Source organism: Lipomyces tetrasporus (assembly GCF_029532465.1).
Source record: "Lipomyces tetrasporus strain NRRL Y-64009 chromosome Unknown POJ06scaffold_5, whole genome shotgun sequence".
Taxonomy (NCBI): domain Eukaryota; kingdom Fungi; phylum Ascomycota; class Lipomycetes; order Lipomycetales; family Lipomycetaceae; genus Lipomyces; species Lipomyces tetrasporus.
Genome location: NW_026611600.1, coordinates 642,786 through 660,976, shown reverse-complemented (window position 1 = coordinate 660,976; position 18,191 = coordinate 642,786). Strand labels below are relative to the sequence as shown.

General features: G+C 47.6%; 6 protein-coding genes across 6 annotated transcripts; 3 read left to right on the top strand and 3 right to left on the bottom strand.

Annotated features, from left to right (window-relative positions):
• Window positions 1-145: 145 nt before the first annotated feature.
• POJ06DRAFT_104229 (thioredoxin-like protein) lies at window positions 146-1,311 on the bottom strand. Its single transcript, XM_056183954.1, has 2 exons — window positions 1,149-1,311; window positions 146-1,098 (listed from the first exon to the last, which is right to left on the bottom strand). Exons 1-2 carry the CDS (start codon window positions 1,184-1,186, stop codon window positions 387-389), a joined length of 750 nt encoding a protein of 249 aa, XP_056043872.1. The 5' UTR covers window positions 1,187-1,311; the 3' UTR covers window positions 146-386.
• On the top strand, window positions 1,125-2,519 carry POJ06DRAFT_104201 (uncharacterized protein). The gene has a single exon (XM_056183953.1). The coding sequence runs from the start codon at window positions 1,438-1,440 to the stop codon at window positions 2,215-2,217; it is 780 nt and encodes a 259-aa protein (XP_056043871.1). The 5' UTR covers window positions 1,125-1,437; the 3' UTR covers window positions 2,218-2,519.
• A 133-nt stretch (window positions 2,520-2,652) lies between these two features.
• POJ06DRAFT_275513 (adaptin N terminal region-domain-containing protein) lies at window positions 2,653-6,068 on the bottom strand. Its single transcript, XM_056189649.1, has 3 exons — window positions 5,583-6,068; window positions 2,821-5,474; window positions 2,653-2,732 (listed from the first exon to the last, which is right to left on the bottom strand). The coding sequence occupies exons 1-2, from the start codon at window positions 5,973-5,975 to the stop codon at window positions 3,081-3,083; spliced, it is 2,787 nt and encodes a 928-aa protein (XP_056043870.1). The 5' UTR covers window positions 5,976-6,068; the 3' UTR covers window positions 2,653-2,732; window positions 2,821-3,080.
• An 822-nt stretch (window positions 6,069-6,890) lies between these two features.
• Window positions 6,891-10,705, top strand: POJ06DRAFT_301098 (P-loop containing nucleoside triphosphate hydrolase protein). The gene is made up of 4 exons (XM_056190731.1): window positions 6,891-7,998; window positions 8,048-9,981; window positions 10,032-10,109; window positions 10,170-10,705. The coding sequence occupies exons 1-4, from the start codon at window positions 7,033-7,035 to the stop codon at window positions 10,594-10,596; spliced, it is 3,405 nt and encodes a 1,134-aa protein (XP_056043869.1). The 5' UTR covers window positions 6,891-7,032; the 3' UTR covers window positions 10,597-10,705.
• Window positions 10,706-10,972: 267 nt separating this feature from the next.
• POJ06DRAFT_252661 (uncharacterized protein) lies at window positions 10,973-16,668 on the top strand. The gene is made up of 7 exons (XM_056187550.1): window positions 10,973-11,051; window positions 11,170-11,562; window positions 11,621-11,739; window positions 11,789-11,850; window positions 11,907-12,063; window positions 12,112-15,974; window positions 16,029-16,668. The coding sequence occupies exons 2-7, from the start codon at window positions 11,412-11,414 to the stop codon at window positions 16,351-16,353; spliced, it is 4,677 nt and encodes a 1,558-aa protein (XP_056043868.1). The 5' UTR covers window positions 10,973-11,051; window positions 11,170-11,411; the 3' UTR covers window positions 16,354-16,668.
• Window positions 16,368-17,957, bottom strand: POJ06DRAFT_104107 (uncharacterized protein). The gene is made up of 2 exons (XM_056183952.1): window positions 17,680-17,957; window positions 16,368-17,625 (listed from the first exon to the last, which is right to left on the bottom strand). Exons 1-2 carry the CDS (start codon window positions 17,759-17,761, stop codon window positions 16,718-16,720), a joined length of 990 nt encoding a protein of 329 aa, XP_056043867.1. The 5' UTR covers window positions 17,762-17,957; the 3' UTR covers window positions 16,368-16,717.
• Window positions 17,958-18,191: the final 234 nt, after the last annotated feature.

The window sequence follows — 18,191 nt, the reverse complement described above, 5'->3', positions numbered from 1 at the left end:
GAATAGGATTTGAATGGAAGGATCAACAGTCGCATGTGTTGCTTCGGGTCTCTCGCTGACCGGGTCCTGGAACAAGTGGAGCTGTGTTTACGTGATGCATACATTTCTTCGTTTTATGATTATTATTTTAAGGAACTTTGTTAATAGCAGTGCAATGATCGTGAGTGGGGCATTGAAGTCGAAGTTTAGATTTATTGTCGAGAGACGCGGTATGGCTTCATTACATTTTTAATACATAACATCCGTTAGTTAAGCTTGTATTTGGCGAGCATCAGATTACTAAACTGTAGAGCCGCAGTAAGATCGAAGAGCGTATAGAAATATTGTCATAAATATGCTATTCTATGTCCAAGTAACCAGAAGCAAATACGGAGCAGTGACGATAACTATTCGTCAAATTCATCGTCATGATCGTCGCCCTTGCTTCGATCCACCTCGCTGTCGTAACCATTGTCTTCGTAATCTCTTTTTTTCTGCCTCGTATTCTCAGTTAACCGACTGTCGTTCTCTTTAACTGCACCAATGTCCACTAGAACCCTCTCCAAATCCTCCATTCGCATGCCGTCACCGCCAATTAAGCGTAACGTAACATACTGTTTCTTGACGTTGGTATCTTTATACACCAGTAACGTCGGGCAGTTTCTGTCGGGATACCCTTCAATAGCACGCGATCCAGGAATATCCACAAACTTGATCTCCCCAAACTTTTCTGCTGCCCTCAAAAATAATCCACCAAGCAGTTTGGACTGTAAATTCTGCTGCAAGGACAAGTGCACTAGAACAAAGCACTCCGTACTAGCTTCCGTAACTTCCTTCTGATACTCCGGCTTCGAAACCGGGAATACCCTCCCAAACTTCTGTCGCTGAACCTGTAATTGAGCGAGTTCTTGTAACCGTTTCCGTCTGTATGCGGCAATAAACTCGTCTTCAGACGAATTATTCGCATCGTCCTCGAGAGCTGAGAGCTCGGAGTCTGATTTGTCGGAGAGCCTGTGCTGTTCTTGGTATTCACGTGCACGCTCAATCGCTTCATCAATCACTTGAGAAGGCGACGGAGGACGTTCTGGGATTACGCCATGGGCGCGAAGGATGTCATTCCTGGCGACAGATTAGCATGATGAATAAGTCCTGAATATTGAGATGAATACCATTCCGTGTCTTCATTGGGATTTACCTCAACTTGCATTGTGCGCTACTAGTAGTTCAACTAGTAATCCCTTTAAATAAGTACAATATGGTGTACGCGAAACGTTTAGTCGAAAAGTTCGCGCGACTTTTCGAGATCGTGCGGCTCAAATGTTTGTGCAAAATTGCTGGCTCGGGTCGCAGATTTTGTATAGCATTTTACTTTAACAAGACTGTTAGAGCCATATATCTGTTCAACTTCACCCAAAAGATTAAGAGATCGACAAGAGATTCAAATAAATACAGCGCAGAATGTCGTCTGAAGTGATACTGCCAGGTGATCCAATCCCACTGGACTCCGTGATCGGCGACAACCTCGACGATTCAGATTCTGGACCGGTCATCCAACTCGGCCCTGGCGTTCTACATATCCCACCCGAAACCCTCCTCCCGATCCGGGCAGGCACGCTAACAACAGTAGCTCGCTCGAAACCCCAGAAATCAACAACTATCTATGTCGACACTACGGGGGGCCGGTATGTCCCGGCCGTGCACGACACAATCCTAGGCACGGTCATCGGCCGATTCGGCGACCAAGAAAAATCATTCTACAGAGTCAGTATTCCTGGCAGCGCAGCGCCTATTGGAATATTATCGTCCGCTGCCTTCGCAAACGCCGCGTCGAGACACACCCGCCCGAATTTGTCGAACGGAACGACCGTGTACGCCCGCATCAGCGCGTTCTCCATCGCGCTGGGCGAACCCGAGCTTGAATGTTTCGACGAGAACACGGGCAAAGAAGGCGGGTTTGGTGAGTTAAAGGGTGGGATGCTGGCGGATGTGAGCAATGGACTTGCGAGGAGGTTGTTGGCCCCTAGTGGAGCTTATGGCGGTCCTTCTGTTGTTGACGTTCTCGGCAAGTTAGTGCCGTTTGAGATTGCGGTTGGCCGGAATGGGCGAATATGGATCGATTCGGAGAGTTGCAAAATGACGGCTGCAATTATTACGGCGATTCAGGAAACCGAGGAGCTGCCGCGGGAACGGATGGAGGAACGAGTGCAGAAAATTATAAAGGGAGCTCGGAAAGAATAACCATGTGGGGGATCAGAGGTGTTTGGCTCTTGTAATTGCAATTATGTCATTGGGCTGGGACTGGATAACAGTTTACGTGTGTACAATATATTCTTATTACGTCCGCTATTCTCGCATGCTACCATACTTACGAGAAGAGACTATTGATGGATGGTTTTGCGCGTGACCGACCTTCAAACCACAAGGCACGGTCGGCATGTATATATAACTACTTTGTGGACAATTAGTCAATAGTCATCCAGTTGGTCAAGTTCCCTGGGCTTCATTCCATAGTTTAGTCAACTGGCACACTTAACCTGTACAATCATATTCAAAGTAGAACTTTAGTGGCCTAAATCCAAAAAAATCGTTACGTAATAGCTTAGTCAGCAGGAAAGTGCATCATGGTCAAGCCAATCCGCAATACCGATCAGTTGCGGCCATACCAAGAAGAAAGCACAGTTCCCCGTCCGATCAACACCAGTTAAGCTTCTTTGGGCCTACTTAGTACTGCGGTGGGAGACCACGCTGGAATCGTAGGTGCTGCAATTTGTTTTATTTTGCGGTTTTGGTCTTTAATTTTTTTCGAAAGCGTGATGCACTGATTTCTGATATCTTACCTAGGCTTCAACGAGGTCTTAATAGTCCTTGGATATAAGTCAATACACTTGATTTGAAGCAAGCATGAGATAGAGTGACATTGAGAAAATTAGAACCGTCGCATTCTATGTAAATGATGAAACTTCTTTTGATATTACAACTCAATAGAGTATAACATACATACGACAAGGCAGACATAAACAAAATCAAATATGAATTGGCCTTTACCAGCTATATTATTAAAAAAATAAAGAGCCCAAGATAAATCCGATATGTATCACAGTCTACGCGATACCACCAACAACCATCTTGGCAACCCGTTCATCCTCCGCTCTGGATGAGATCTTCAATGTAACGCCGGTCTTGGCGCTATACGCCATCCGCACCAACGCAACAACCTTGCCGCCCTGCAACGTCCGCGCGAAGAGCTTCAAAACATGCGTCGCGCTCTGTAATGGTGTCTCAGAGCCCTCAAGCGGCTGCATGGATAGCGATTCAATAACACTAGAGCAAGCCTCGCTTAGACTGCCGATACCGGACAAACTGTAAGTTTCGGAAGTTTCGAACGAAAGCTGATCCCACATATGCTGGAAATTGCCGACATAGGTGGGAACAAGGAAATCGCCCACGCCGACCTCAATGTCTTCGACCTGGTATTCATCTTCGTATCCCTCCTCCTCCGGCTCACTGGTGGTCGGGTCAATCTCCTTGCTTGTGAATCGGAGGGTATTACTGAACACGGCACCAGTGTAAGCATTTTCTTCGCCGCAAGGTCGTGAGAAGGCAACGTAGATGGTTCCGGTGCTTTCCTGGACTAACCGTGGAATCGCAATGATGAACTCCTCAACGAATGGCTCAGTCTCGTCATCCGCCATGTTTGGACTAGCAATCACTGATACATCCTCGAGGACGGTATCTGGGAGTGTGTTCTGGACGTCGAACTGCAAAACAAGATGGTCGTTGTACAAATGCTTGATACCAGTAATAACATATTCCGTTTCCGACTCTGTGAGTGGCACGGGCCTCGAGCTGCGGATAACAGCGCCGAATGGGTGGAACTCGGGGATCTTCGCCAAAGCAGCGGCATACTTTTGGGCGAAATCCTCGCCAACGCTCGCCGGAGTCTTTGAGGGACTGACACCGCCAGAACCAGCCACGGAGCCAGACTCCATCGAGCTGACTCCCAGAATAGGAAGAGTGGCCATCGTCTTTGCTCGAAATTGGTCAGCATCCGCCTGGTCCTTTGAAATGAATGGCACCGACGAGATGTCGAACGCAACTTTGGCTGCGTCGGGTCCGCCAGTGACGTAGAGAATGAGCTGCTGTTCGAGCGCAACAAGTGATGGAACCGACTCTGGCGCGAGGTACTCCTTCGCAAGCGTTTTCTCTGTGGCAGACAATCGTAATGCCATGGCCGCTCTGTCTCGAACTTCGTCGTCGGGATCGTCGAGGCAACGTGTCAGCAGGACCTTTACCGATTCTTCAACAGACGCATCGTCAATAAGAGAAAACTTTGAAAGTGCAGTAACGGCGGCAGCGCGGACAATTGCGTTCTCTAACACAACACGGTTATAAATGTATCGAATATATTTGGTCGGATGAGCCGTTGATGGGCCCTCTTCTCCAAGCAAGTGCAATATTCTGACGGCAAGCTTCGTAAACTCGCAGTCTTCAATGAATTCGCACAGGTAAGCGAGTGCGTCTTCTTTTGAGTCGGGAACGAACTTGATAAGATCAAACATGGCTTCAACAACAGCACGCTTGAACTCGTAACCGCCCTCGTCGCGGAGAACGCCAGACAAGAAAGAAAGCATGGAGGCCTGCTTGCTGGGGAACTTCAGACATAAGCTTCGGATAGCATCTACTACAATAATCTTAAATTCGTCCGAGATGTCGTTCATGAATCCAGTAATCTGCTTCATCAATCTATCGACACTGGCTTCATTGCCGGTCTTCAGAAGTGTGGTAATGGCGTAAGTAGCGATTGAGCGGTTGGGATCGTTGATCAATGCCTCGATATCGATGTTGCACACGTTGACATTCTGTGGCCGGATCATGGCAAACCTATTCAATATTCTGATCGCGGAGAATCGGGATACGAAACGGGGTGACGACAAGAACAGCTGAAGCACATTAATGGCTGGTGACACTTCTGCGTCGGTAGCGTCTCGCATTTCAAGAATAGTCTTGGCCGCTTCAAAATTCACCATGTCCGACTTGTGCTTCAACCATCCCTCAAGAAGAGAGTAGAGTGGACGACGCATATTCCTGTCTTCGTCGATAGTGCGAGCAACGAATCGAATTAACATCACAACGGCGGCTGGAGACTTCAGTGCTGAGCCTGCATTGGCGAGCTGCTGAATCATCTTGATAAGCGCCATGCGATCGTGAGATCGAAGCTGGTAAAGTAGTCCCAGAGCATGATACTGAGTCATGACTGACGGCGCAGGACCAGCTGGACCTATTCCTAGTCCGCCTGAAGCACCACCATATGCCGCTTGTGGGAATATCTTCTGAGCAAGAACAGTGTCTTGAGTTTCATTGGTCCACCGACGAACAACTTCGCGGGACACAGGCAGAAGGTGGTAGGAGCTAATCAATGCCGCCGAAGAAACAACAGGGTGCTTGTCAACGATAGCAGTCTTGATCAAGCGCTCAATTGCTTGGATTGTAGAAGCCTAGAGACGAAAACCGATCAGCAATTGTTTTAATGATGTGAACCATCCACAAGACCAAGCCAAGTCCGCGACGAGAGCCAATTGCGTGAAATCAGAGACTCAACTCACATCAATAATTCTAGCTAACGTTCTAATGGCATTCGGCCGGTAGACGACGTCGCTGCCGACAGTAGTATCCTTCATAATCGATGACGTGACCATGATAACATCGTCTGCACTTCTAGCTAGCTCCTTGATAACGAGATACACCATCTGCCGCAAGGCAATGTCTTTGTGTTGGAACAGCTTTGTGATTGAGAAGAAAAGCCGAGTGGATTCATCCCTCGCGAAGATGTCACCTGTTGATAGCAGGTATGTGAGCTTTGTGAGCAGAACACGGCACTTTCGAGGCTGGATTGGAGACGCGTTGAATCCCGCGATGCAGTCTTGGAAGACAGTCATCTTATCCATGACGGCGCCGCCAGGGCCACTGTCGAGGTCCTCGTTCTTTTTGTAGGACATGGCGGTCGTCAGTGTGTGGGATATGTGAGGCAGGAATGGGCTGTGGATGGATGCGCCTTGTGAAGGGTGTGGGTTTCGAGGCTGTTTAGCGGTGCTAGTGCTGAGCTGCGACGAAAGGGAAGGCGCTCCCGCTGCAAATGCAACGACACTTAAAACTGTGCGGCATCACTAACTAAACGCAGGCGTGGCCATCGAACCGCATTGAACCGCCGCTTCGTCGCCGCAGCTGCACCACAATCTCTGCGGCGGTCACTTCAAAATTATGTCAGTTATACTTGAGTTGAAGCTGGGCCCTTTCCAAGCAAAAAAAGTAATAGAGGACGTCGGGAAGCCCGGGGTGACAGTTTATAAGTTAACGAGGACCTAGAATTAGGTCAAGTGCGACCCGGACAACATTTAATTCTATGCAGGATTCATATCGGTTCCTCTTTTTCGCTGAAGCTGGCTAATTGGCAACAAATCAGCTACACCCACATGAACTGATCTGTAAATAGTGCGATTAGCGTATTCATCTACGGCTGTCATGCGGTGTTTCTAGGAGCATTGTACAGTGTCTTGGAGCTGTGCTCCATCGAAGTCGTTTTGCGCTCAGAGCATAAGTTAGGATACTCTATTTTGTCTATCATTGTCGAAAACGACAAGGAACGAGACGAAATGTCATGTCCCGGTACAAGTATCCTTTATTGCACTTAAGTCGATCGGTGGAGAAAACTCAATGGTGTTGTGCATTGATATCGTCTTATTCATTATGGTATTAGCATATTCTCTTTGTAATTTACGGTGAGCTCAATTAATTGGACAGTCCAAAGCCACTTAGGAAGGACCAAGCACGTGAAAGTGTTTGAGTACCAGACCCATGGACGTGGTGGGCTTTAACACGCTCATCGCCCCGAGAAACGCGGCTCGAGCATCAACCCCCACCCCGCAAAGAAACCCGGTACCTCCGTAATAACTAGGCCAAGAGCATGAAATAAATAAGGCACCGCTCCATATTTAGAGCATATATCTTCTCGTCGATTAACCCGATAGACATTTCGGCTTCGAATTGGCGCCCACAATGGTCGCTTCGGAAGGCACGGTGGATCGCGGAAACGAGCGACTGGGACGTCGCAAAAGGCCGCCCAGGCCAAAGAAGGCAACCTTGTTGGTCGAGGAAGACGAGGTTTTGGACGTGGATGCTAGAACGCTAGTTCTTTCAGCGGACTTGTACGATGAGCTATTTAAGACAACCAAAGTCAAAGATCTAGTAAACGGGGTTCATACATCTGGTGGGATTAATCATATATCCAGTCGTGTTACAGATGCACGATTTGTTTCGATATGCCCGGTCACGGAGTATTCGACCTTGGACTCTCCACAGTGGTTACTTTATCGATGCGACAAGGATCCTTCATTACCACCGTCGACCAGCAGGATTAATGCGCGGGGTACGTCATGGCGGGATCATTCCATGATTCTGATCCACCGAGTAAAACCTATCTCGCTGCGGCAAGTTGTCCTTACGTTCACGCCGCCAGCATATGATTATATCAAGAGCTTATCCGTAGAAGAGATGTTGGAGTATTTTCGCGATTATGACGTTATTCGAAAGGGGCAGTATATCAGCATTCTCGACTGTGTGGTTCGTGCTTGCGAGCCGGTTGATCAAGGTATCTTGCTCCCCGGATCTACGAAATTTATGCTTGTGAAAGACGAGAATGCAGAGTCAGTCTCAGTAGATTTCCATGAATGCGCCACGGGATTGAATATCGACGGCAGTTTGTCAGCATCTCTTGAGGGCGAGGATATGTCTCGGTTTTTGGAGGCACCTGCAAATTGGGAGAGTTCGAATCCGGCACTCTCTCTTGCGCCGTCGATTGCAAACTCAAGAGATGAGTTAGTTTCGATCGAAGTGATGCCGCTTAGTAGAAGGATCGAGGGCGATGTCCTGATGCCACTGGGCAAGGAATCCGATGACAGCGAGGTTCGAGGTTTTGTAGGAGTCGATATTCTGGCACGCATAGGGTGCTTCTCAGGTGATTGGGTGCGACTGCCTGTGCTAGGGTACTGAAACATGACTAACATTAGCGCAGGTCATGATCCGAACTGAAGCTTTGTCGCGGCCATTACGATTATATTCATTCCCGGTACCGAACGCTTTTGATGTCAAGAAGCTCTATATCTCTCCTGTTCTTCTATATAACTTTGGAATGCCGTCAACCGTACGGATAGAACTCTCGTCATTGAAAGAACCCAAATCGGCCAAAGAAATCATCATTTCCCGGATCCCATCAGCTGCCTCGACAGACCGTACACTACAGCAAGCATGCCTGCAGGGCTTACGCTCATATTTCGAGTACCATAAGCGAGTTGTTGCAAAGGACGACTTGATTGCCATTCCTATAGATGCTGCTCTAGCAAAGCTCATGTACACTCCTGAATCTAGTAACAACTTTGGTACCAGCAACGATGATATGGTCACTGCGACAACTCTCACGCGTCCGTCGGCAATTGCCTGGTGCAAAGTAACTGCCATAGTGCCGTCCGACGAAAGCGCCACTGACACTGCATTTGTGGTAGACGCATCGCATACGCGCGTTGTGCAGGCCGGCACCTCGTCAGCGCCTCATCCGCCTACATCGCTACCGTGGTCGGAGTACTTCAGAATGCCGCCGTTGCCTTTAATTGACTCGCCGGGCAGCCGCCGAATTCAGCAATTATTGTCGGTGTGCATATCGCCCACTGGTACTTCGCTTCAGACAGCTATCATTATACACTCAGCCAAGCGTGGCGTTGGAAAGGCTACTATGGTGAGATGTATCGCTGGACAGCTAGGTGTGCATGTGTTTGAGATTGAAGCACATGAGATATCCGGCGAGACAGATACGAAGACTCTCGGTACCCTAAAAGCTAGGCTGGAACGGGCCAGTGATTGCTCTCCATGCATTGTGCTAATCAGGCATCTGGAAGCTTTATCGAGGAAACCAGTGGACGGCGGAGGAGGCACTCACAATGGAGGCAAGTTTCTTGCCATGATCAGGGAGCACGCGAGTGGATTTCCTGGTATTGTTATCGTTGCCACAGTCTCAGACATCGATACACTTTCCGACGAAGTGCGTGCCGGTTTCAATTTTGAAATCGAGATCGGCGCTCCATCAGAGGTAGAAAGAAGGCAAATGTTCGAATTTTTGACAGATCCCGTGTCCTGCTCGCTGGGGAATATCGCAACAGCACCATACACAGAAGAAGACCCGAGCCTGCCCAAAGGATTCTTGCTAAGCGAGGACATCGAACTAGATAGTTTGGCACTTCAATCTGCTGGCTTAGTCCCTCCTGATTTGGTGGCCATTGTGAAGTCAGCTTATGCTAATGCGCTCGACCGAATCGAGGAAACATTTGACGGGTATAGCATCCGGGACATTCTTCTCTCGGGCGGCGGTTATCTGAAACTCATTCCCAGTGATTTCGAAAGGGCTATAAGTAGCGCCAGGCGGAAGTACAGTGATTCTATTGGAGCACCTCGAATACCGAGTGTTAAGTGGGAGGATGTTGGGGGTCTCAGTCAAGTCAAGTCTGAGATTTTGGATACCATAGAAATGCCACTCAAGTTCCCAGAATTATTCTCCGGCGGTGTCAAAAAGCGCAGTGGTATTCTTTTCTACGGTCCGCCTGGTACTGGAAAGACGCTTCTGGCAAAGGCAATTGCAACTACATTCTCTCTCAATTTCTTTTCTGTGAAGGGTCCTGAGCTGCTGAATATGTATATAGGAGAATCTGAGTCCAACGTGCGGAAAGTTTTCCAACGGGCACGGGATGCCCGACCTTGTATTGTGTTCTTCGACGAACTGGATTCAGTTGCTCCGAAACGCGGAAACCAGGGCGACTCCGGGGGGGTTATGGATCGAATTGTGTCACAAATTTTGGCTGAATTGGACGGCATGAGCAGTAGTGGCGGTGAAGGCGTTTTTGTTATCGGCGCCACTAATCGTCCCGATTTACTTGACGGGGCATTACTGCGTCCTGGACGGTATAGCTGAATTCAATTACATGATATTTGCAGATTGCTAATATGTGTAGATTTGATAAAATGTTGTATCTCGGTGTCTCTGACACTCACGAGCAGCAGTACAACATTCTGACGGCGCTCACAAGAAAGTATGCCTTTTCAGAGTAACTGCCAAACCCACAAACTAACATTATCATTATCTTGATTAGATTCAATTTGGCTCCTGACCTTGATTTACGAGCAGTGGTCGAAAACTGTCCGTTCACATACACTGGTGCAGATTTCTATGCGCTTTGCTCCGATGCAATGCTCAACGCTATGACGCGCCTTGCTTCTTCTATTGATGAGCGAGTTAAAGCGCACGACCCGCCAGTTAGCATACGCTGGTGGTTTGACACTCAAGCTACGAAGGAAGACATCGAAGTAATCGTTAGAAAAGAGGACTTTGACAAGGCTAGAAAAGAATTGGTAGCCAGCGTGAGCGAGGACGAATTAAGACACTACAAGCGAGTTAGGGAGAACTTTGAAGGCGGAAAGAAAATGGGTGAAGCTGATGCGCTGTCGAATTCGTCAGTTGCCAAAGGCAAAGGTAAGGCAAAAGTTGTGGATTACAATGGCATTGATTTCGGTGGGTAGAGGTAGTTTGGGTTTATGTACGGCATGCTTCCTTGTCTGATAGATTGATAGTAATTGGAGAGATATTTCATACTGGCCTTCTTTGGCAACCTGGCTGCACTGCTACAGTAGTTCAGAAAGCCCTTTGGTATCCCAGAAATAAACGTGATGCATGTGTATGAAGAAAACGTCTACAACTAACACGAATATGCATTGAGTGAATGATGTCAAACAAACATTGATTACCTGAGCAATGATACTTGCTTTAATTGGAGCCTGCCTGTTTTGGATCGCTAGTTCATGGGTGTTGTACCATTCACCCGGCACAAATTTGAGTTTGCGGCTCTTTATTAAGTGCGTCTAGCAAGACGGGTAGCCGCATATGCGATTTGAGCATCATTTTATCGGATCGGTCAAGCAGTAGACAGCCTTTACACTTGCGCACCGTAACATTGAAAGTTTCATGCAACTTTAGAGTATGTTTAGAGTATAATCATCTTGTGAAAGTCTTCAATGGTGCAGATATATGCTGGCTGTGATATCCGGCGTCGGGTCTTCACCAGACATGTCCTGAGGCTAACGTTGAATTTGCAGGAGACTCGGAAAAGTCGACATTTCTAGACAGTCAGAAACTGCTTCGGAGGATAGAGATGTCGACTGCAGAAGATCCTGGAGGTGGGAATATCAAGGTCGTAGTGCGTGTGCGGCCGTTCAATAACCGAGGTCAGTGTCCAACCGCACAAGTCTTACGGACGGAATGCCAGCACCATTCACCAAAGTTCTTAATACTTATATATTGATTAGAACGTGCACGAAATGCAAAATGTATCATTCAAATGGACCAGGACCAAACAGTGATTCGTGCCCTTGATGACGCCTCGGGGTCGAAGTCAACACCGTCAAAATCATTCTCGAAAACGGACAAGATGAAAATATTCAAGTACGATAAAAGCTACTGGAGCTTTGAATCGATTAGTGAAAACTACGGTGTGTACTCTCAAATAACAAACGAATAGTGCATATGATTCTGACACATGTCGTGGAGCTGGCCAGGAGGAGGTGTTCAACGACCTAGGCATGCCATTACTTGATAACGCGTTCAAAGGCTTCAACAACTGCATATTTGCATATGGGCAGACCGGATCTGGGAAATCATACTCTATGGTGTGCATGGCTGTAATTAAGTCCCTCGTGCCGCAGCTAACTCTGATAGATGGGTCCACGGGACGAGCCGGGAGTGATTCCTCGGATTTGCCAGCAACTATTCACTAGAATGTTAGTCTATGACGTTAGAATATCATAATGCGTGGACTTGGCTAAACCATTGGTAGTGCTAAATTGAGCAAGGACAACACGCATAGATGCACGGTCGAGGTGTCATATCTCGAGATCTACAATGAACGCGTACGGGACCTTTTAAATCCTAGGAATAAGGGTAATTTGCGTGTCCGAGAACATCCTTCGCTAGGACCGTATGTGGAGGACTTGGTATGACTATTACAATAGAAGTATGGAAGAGTCTGCTAATTACTGTAGTCCCGATTGGCAGTCGGCTCGTTCGCTGAAATCGAGGAACTAATGGACGAGGGTAACAAAGCGCGAACGGTTGCTGCAACCAACATGAACGAAACCTCCTCACGGTCCCACGCAGTGTTCACACTCACAGTTACTCAACATATACACGATGTTGTTACCACCATGGACGCCGAAAAGGTGTCACGGATATCGCTGGTCGATTTGGCGGGCTCTGAGAGAGCATCAGCTACAGGTGCAACTGGTAGTCGACTTAAAGAAGGCAGTGAAATCAACAGATCGTTATCAGCTCTAGGCCGAGTGATTCGCATACTGGCGGATCTGTCGAATGGCAAGAAGCAAACAGATGCCGTGGTTCCATATCGTGATTCCGCATTGACATGGCTGTTGAAGGATTCTTTGGGTGGTAATTCTATGACTGCTATGATTGCCACAATTTCGCCAGCCGATATAAATTATGAAGAGACCCTCTCTACGCTACGGTACGCCGATTCTGCAAAGCGGATTAAGAACCACGCTATTGTTAACGAAGATCCAAATGCGAAACTCATTCGGGAACTTAAAGAGGAGCTGGCGCTATTGCGGACAAAGCTGGAAACCGGCGATGGCAAAATTGGTGAGGAAGTGGTTACGTCGGATAATCAGCTTGTTTCCATAGTCACGCCAGATGGCACAGTACGACTCGTTTCTAGGGCCGAAATTGCTGAACAGTTGAATACTTCGGAAAAGTTGCTGAAAGAGGTAAATCAGACTTGGGAAGAGCGCTTGGCTACTACACAGGAGATTCACAAGGAGCGAGAAGCCGCTCTGGAAGAATTGGGGATCAATATTGAAAAGGGCTTTGTTGGATTGCATACGCCAAAAAACATTCCATATCTTGTCAACTTGAGCGACGATCCACTACTAGCTGAGTGCCTTGTCTACAATATTAAACGAGGCACTACGCGAGTCGGCAATGCCGATTGTTCAACAACTGCACAGATTCGATTAAGTGGATCAAAGATTCTCCCAGATCATTGTGTATTTGAGAACGAGGATGGTGTGGTCACTATCATACCGAATGATAATGCTGCGGTTATGGTCAATGGTCTTCGACTAAGTGCTGCAAGAATATTACATTCAGGAGATCGTGTTATACTGGGAGATTTCCATATCTTTCGATTTAATCATCCGCAAGAAGCACTTAAGCAGCGCCACAAGGGCACGCGAAATATGCGAGCACCGTCGAGTATCCACGGCGAAGGGAAAATGGTTATTTCGCCGACAGACGGACAGAAGAGCAGCTCCGCATCCGACGATACAGAGAGGGCTAGCATCAGCTCGGATTACGTTGATTTTCCGTCATTTGATGAAGTTTCAAGTCGTGCTGTGACTCCAAATTCGGCAGCACTTGCGGCGGACGACAGCATGGGTGACTGGTCGTTTGCACGGATGGAGGCTGCCAAGACTTACCTTGGGCCCGACGCAACAGCAAATATTGCTTCGCTGACCGACGAAGAGCTTGACAGGTTGTTCGACGAGATGCAACGCGTTCGTTCTATTCGAAAGGGCCGTCCCGACTCTAGTCTTGACCAGTACGATGGAGATACCGATTCTATCGCTAGCGCCAGCTCATCTCCATTTGCATCGCGTGAACGTCGAAGTGTCACTGCGATCTATGATTGCTTCTCGGAGGACCCGTTTTCGTCTACAACGTCCCGCAGAAGCTCAAATACTGATGTGTATAGACCAGACAGTTTGAAAATGAAGTTAAATCAGGCGCGCTCTGAGTTTCGCGGCCGAATGGAGGTACAGAGGGACTTGGAAAGTAAACTGCGAGAGAATATGAACATCTCGCCTTCACCATCTCAGCACTCGGAAAGGGAACTGGTGGACGACATACGAAGGCACCTATCTGTTTCATCAGCTCCTCTGTTCACATTAAAGCGAAAACCGGAATTATCTCAAAACGAGAAAATAGTTGCAGGCAAAGTGATTGCAATGTGGCGACGGCGTGGGTCGTTAAGGATGATGGACGCCATATATCGGCACGCTTTACTACTCAAGGAAGCGCAGATCATGAGTAACGAGATGAATCAAGATGTCCGCTTTCAGTTTACCATCGTCGATGAAGGATTTGTCACGGCTTCGTCGTATGATCTGGTGTTGAACAACGCGGAACCTGAGGAGGACGAGGCTCTTTTGAATGCTGTGAAGCCATGCATTGCAGTGAGGGCCATGGATTTCAGGAATGAAGTCATTAAGCTTTATTCAATCGCGAAACTGGAAAGTAGGGTCAAAGCCATGCGGAATATTTACAATGAGTCACCAATGTACGCTGAGCTCCATGGTCTCTCCACAGCTGTGCCATTTTCCGACACATTTTTGCAAAAGTACACCTATATTGGCGATGCGTATGTACCGATGGTAGGTGTCTTGCGAGGACACAAGGCGGAGTTTAGTTGTGATATTATATCACCACACACTCTCAGTGTCATCGGCATTGTTAACCTATCACTTGAACCATCGGAGGAGGCCGATAATGATAGATTGTCTTCTTTCACGCTAGTTGCTAATTTAAGATCAATACTGGGGTTCTCCGAGCGTGAATTTACGGAAGTTCACGTGCAGATGTTCCTTCCAGGCGGCAATGAGACTTATCCCGGTGGAATGTCTACCAGCCAGATAATCAGTGGTTTCGGGGATAGTGCAGTGGTTTTTGACAGTTACCATGCAATCAGTCTTGGATCAGGACTATCGCCGACTAGGGCAGAAGCTGCTCTATTACAGTTGAAGGTTTTCGCAAAGATTTCAAGCATTCACCTGGAAAAGCTGCAGAGTTGGGATGACATGCGGGAAGATAGCGCAAACCTTGAAAAATTGCCCAGCAGTTTGGACAAGTCTGACTTAGCGATTCAGCAACATGATGCATTTGTGAATATTCAAGTCCTCGAACTGTCAGATTCTGGATTGTACGAGTGTGTGGATATTCTTCGTGGCTACAATGACGACAAGGGACTGCTCTATCTTCATATCGGTGTCCAGAAGCGAATTCGGTTATCAATAACTCATTCATCTGGCGACAGTTTTGATTGGAGTGATATTTCGAAATTAGCCGTTAGCGATATCCGCTTGGTTGACGCGCAAGGTAACATACACGACTCACAGAGCAAGGTTGACAGAGTCGAGCTACGAACGATCAACAAGCCAAAGACGATCGCAAATGCAGATGGTACCAGGACAGTGACGGTGGTCGGCCAGTGGGATTCCAGCGCTCATAGTTCTTTCTTTTTGGATAGAACAACTGCTGATAGGTGCCGCATTGTGATGAGTGTTAGCTGGCAAATATCGACGCCATCAATCACGTTCCCTGTAGAATTCACGACCAATCTTGTGGGAGCGATGCAGGGAAGGGCAGCACGCGGCCCTTCCAGACTGTCACTTATCTTGGCATCCAGTCGGATCACGCATTCTTATATTGCATTATTCCAGGTTCAGCTGCGACCGTACAACGCAGTAGACCCGCGACCGCTGAGTATCCGGAGTACCTACATCAGTGGTGAAGAGTACCTCGGTTCATGGAAACCGCGAGGAGTATCGTTGGTTGGGCAATATGCCGTTGCTCGCAACAGTCGGATCAAGCACGCAGAGCTTGATCATACAAATACGGTGCTGAGTTATGTGAACGTGAAGGATTTTCCACCTTCAGAGAACGAAACCACATTCGATGACCGTCAAGTTCGCTTATTAGAAACGGTTTTGGATTGGTGGAAACGGAATTTCAAAATTGCGCTGGATCGCAGTACGCAGATGTCTCCCGTGCCGATTTTTGCAAACCCGCAATCCGGAGCGAAATATGTTGCCGATGTTCGTCAGGTACCAAAAAGGTGGGCAGTTTTCTGTAATTTATGCTGTAAATGGCGAAGCTGACCGTAGATTAGCTCAATTATAGTGAAGAGTGGGTACGCATGGATGCCAGATGATGCAATGCAGACATGGGTACGTCGGTACATTGAACTTCGCAGACCATATTTGCATGTCTACAGTCTCCCGGACATGGACGGCGTCTTTGCGATCAATGTCACACAATGCCGGATCGGATATAGGCCTGAGGTAATAGAATCACTTCAACGACCGAATATTTTCGCGATATACACAATTAATACGACGCATCTGATCGGCGTTAAGTCTCATAGCGAGCTCAGCGAATGGGTGATGAAGATTGGTCAGGGGTTCGGAAACGATCACACAGCACTGCAGGATTAAACTAGGTTCTTAATTTTGACGTCAGGCGTTATAGGGGAGTTTGTTCTAAAGGTTAGGTATTTATTTCGCATGAATAGGAATGGGAGTTTGTGCTTTGATAGCATGGGTTTAAATAATGGTTTAATGGTTGCGATAAGGACGATCGAAGTATGCGAGTAATGTTTAGTTTCTTGTCGCTGTTCTCACAGATCATGACCATATTTCGGTTGTGCTATAGTCAGGACAGTTATTATCGCACATGACGTACGGACGCGTGTGTGAGGATCGCGAAGTTAATGTTAACACATCAAGGCGAATCAAGTTCGATCATTAACACATTCCATTTTTCCTGTCAATTACTATCGATGGCATGAGTTTTCGTAGGTCAGGTCGTAAATAATGCCACCCGGGGTGTTCGGAAGAAATATGAGTACGTCTTAGCTGTACGCGTAGCGATATTCTTGGAGTCATTGGAAGCCCACTGTCTCAGCTCACGCCATACCTCGCTCTTGTCGGCCATAAGCTTTTTTCGCTCTTTGTCACTAATCTCCTCCGATGCCAGTAACTGGTCGTACTCATCCATAATCTGCACAGCATCGTAATAAACATTCAATCTGTTCTTGTCCAGATTATTCACGTAGCTATGCTGGAAGGGTGACGGATACTCGTGATATACATTCATTTCCAAACGTTTCCCGTGTTTCTTTTGATCGAGGGTGCCTTCGCAGAGCAATCTATCCAATTTCTTCAATTGCGCACACTTAAGTTGCATGGCGTCATGAATCTCCTTCAGTTGCTCTGAAACTTGGCTGGAATCCAGAGCGTTGATTGACGCCAATTGATTATCTATCCTTGTAACGAAACTATCGAAGTCTTTCTCGAGTACTCGCGCAAGCTCGAATTTTTCGATGGCTTCTTTATCATGCGCGTACTGCCGATATATATCTGTTTTTCTATCTAGGGAAGTAGGAGTTTCGGCGAGAGATGGCATAGATTCAGGGCCGAATGCATTCGAGGAGGCGAACAGCTTCGTCTCCCGCGTCCTAGAAAATTCAGGGATGGTTGTCGGTTTGGTTGTCATGTACTGCTGGACAAGACCGTGCGAACTCTTCGTGACTGCTGATTTGAGTGCATCCTCGGCGTACTTTACTAACGCGGAGAACACGGGCTGCCGCTCGTCTTCAATCGCACTTGATTCCGAACTTGTATCCCCTTCTTCGAAAGAATCGTCGATTTTGGCGTTAGGATCGACGGGAATCGGTTTGAAATTAGCATGATCTTCTGGCGCCAGCTCTGCTCAAGAATTAGTGATTGAGAAACCAGCGCAAGCGCAGTGGAAGGTTTCACCTTTTTGCGTAATTTTCCGCAAAGGATGCCGCAACGCTCCGAAGGGAGGACCAAACCCAGATGGATTCTCCCGTCTCCACATGCGGCGCTTCCTGCGTTACTGGCGAGTAATTGTCCTCGTCAGTCGACCACGCTCGAGAAGACGGTATTGAACGGTTGCTTTCCGTGTCTATGCCGATCACAGGATTAATCTTGGGAAAAAGGCTCGCCATGCCCTCCATAATTCTTTGGTCGATTTCCGAGCATTGACTCATCATAATCTAGCAGAAATTGGAATTGACGAGATAGTAGCGGGAATATAGCTGTAAAATGCAGTAGCAAACGATTTATGCGAAAAAAAAATGAAACACCAAATCCAGAACGAGGTTGGGCTACAGAAATCGAGTGAAGATGGCATGGCTGACAGCTACGACCTACATTAGAAACCGCAACAGAAGCAGGCTGGTCTCGTGTAACAGTCAGTTCTGACCGCACATGAAGGTGGAAACTTGTGGCGTAGCGATGGAAGATGT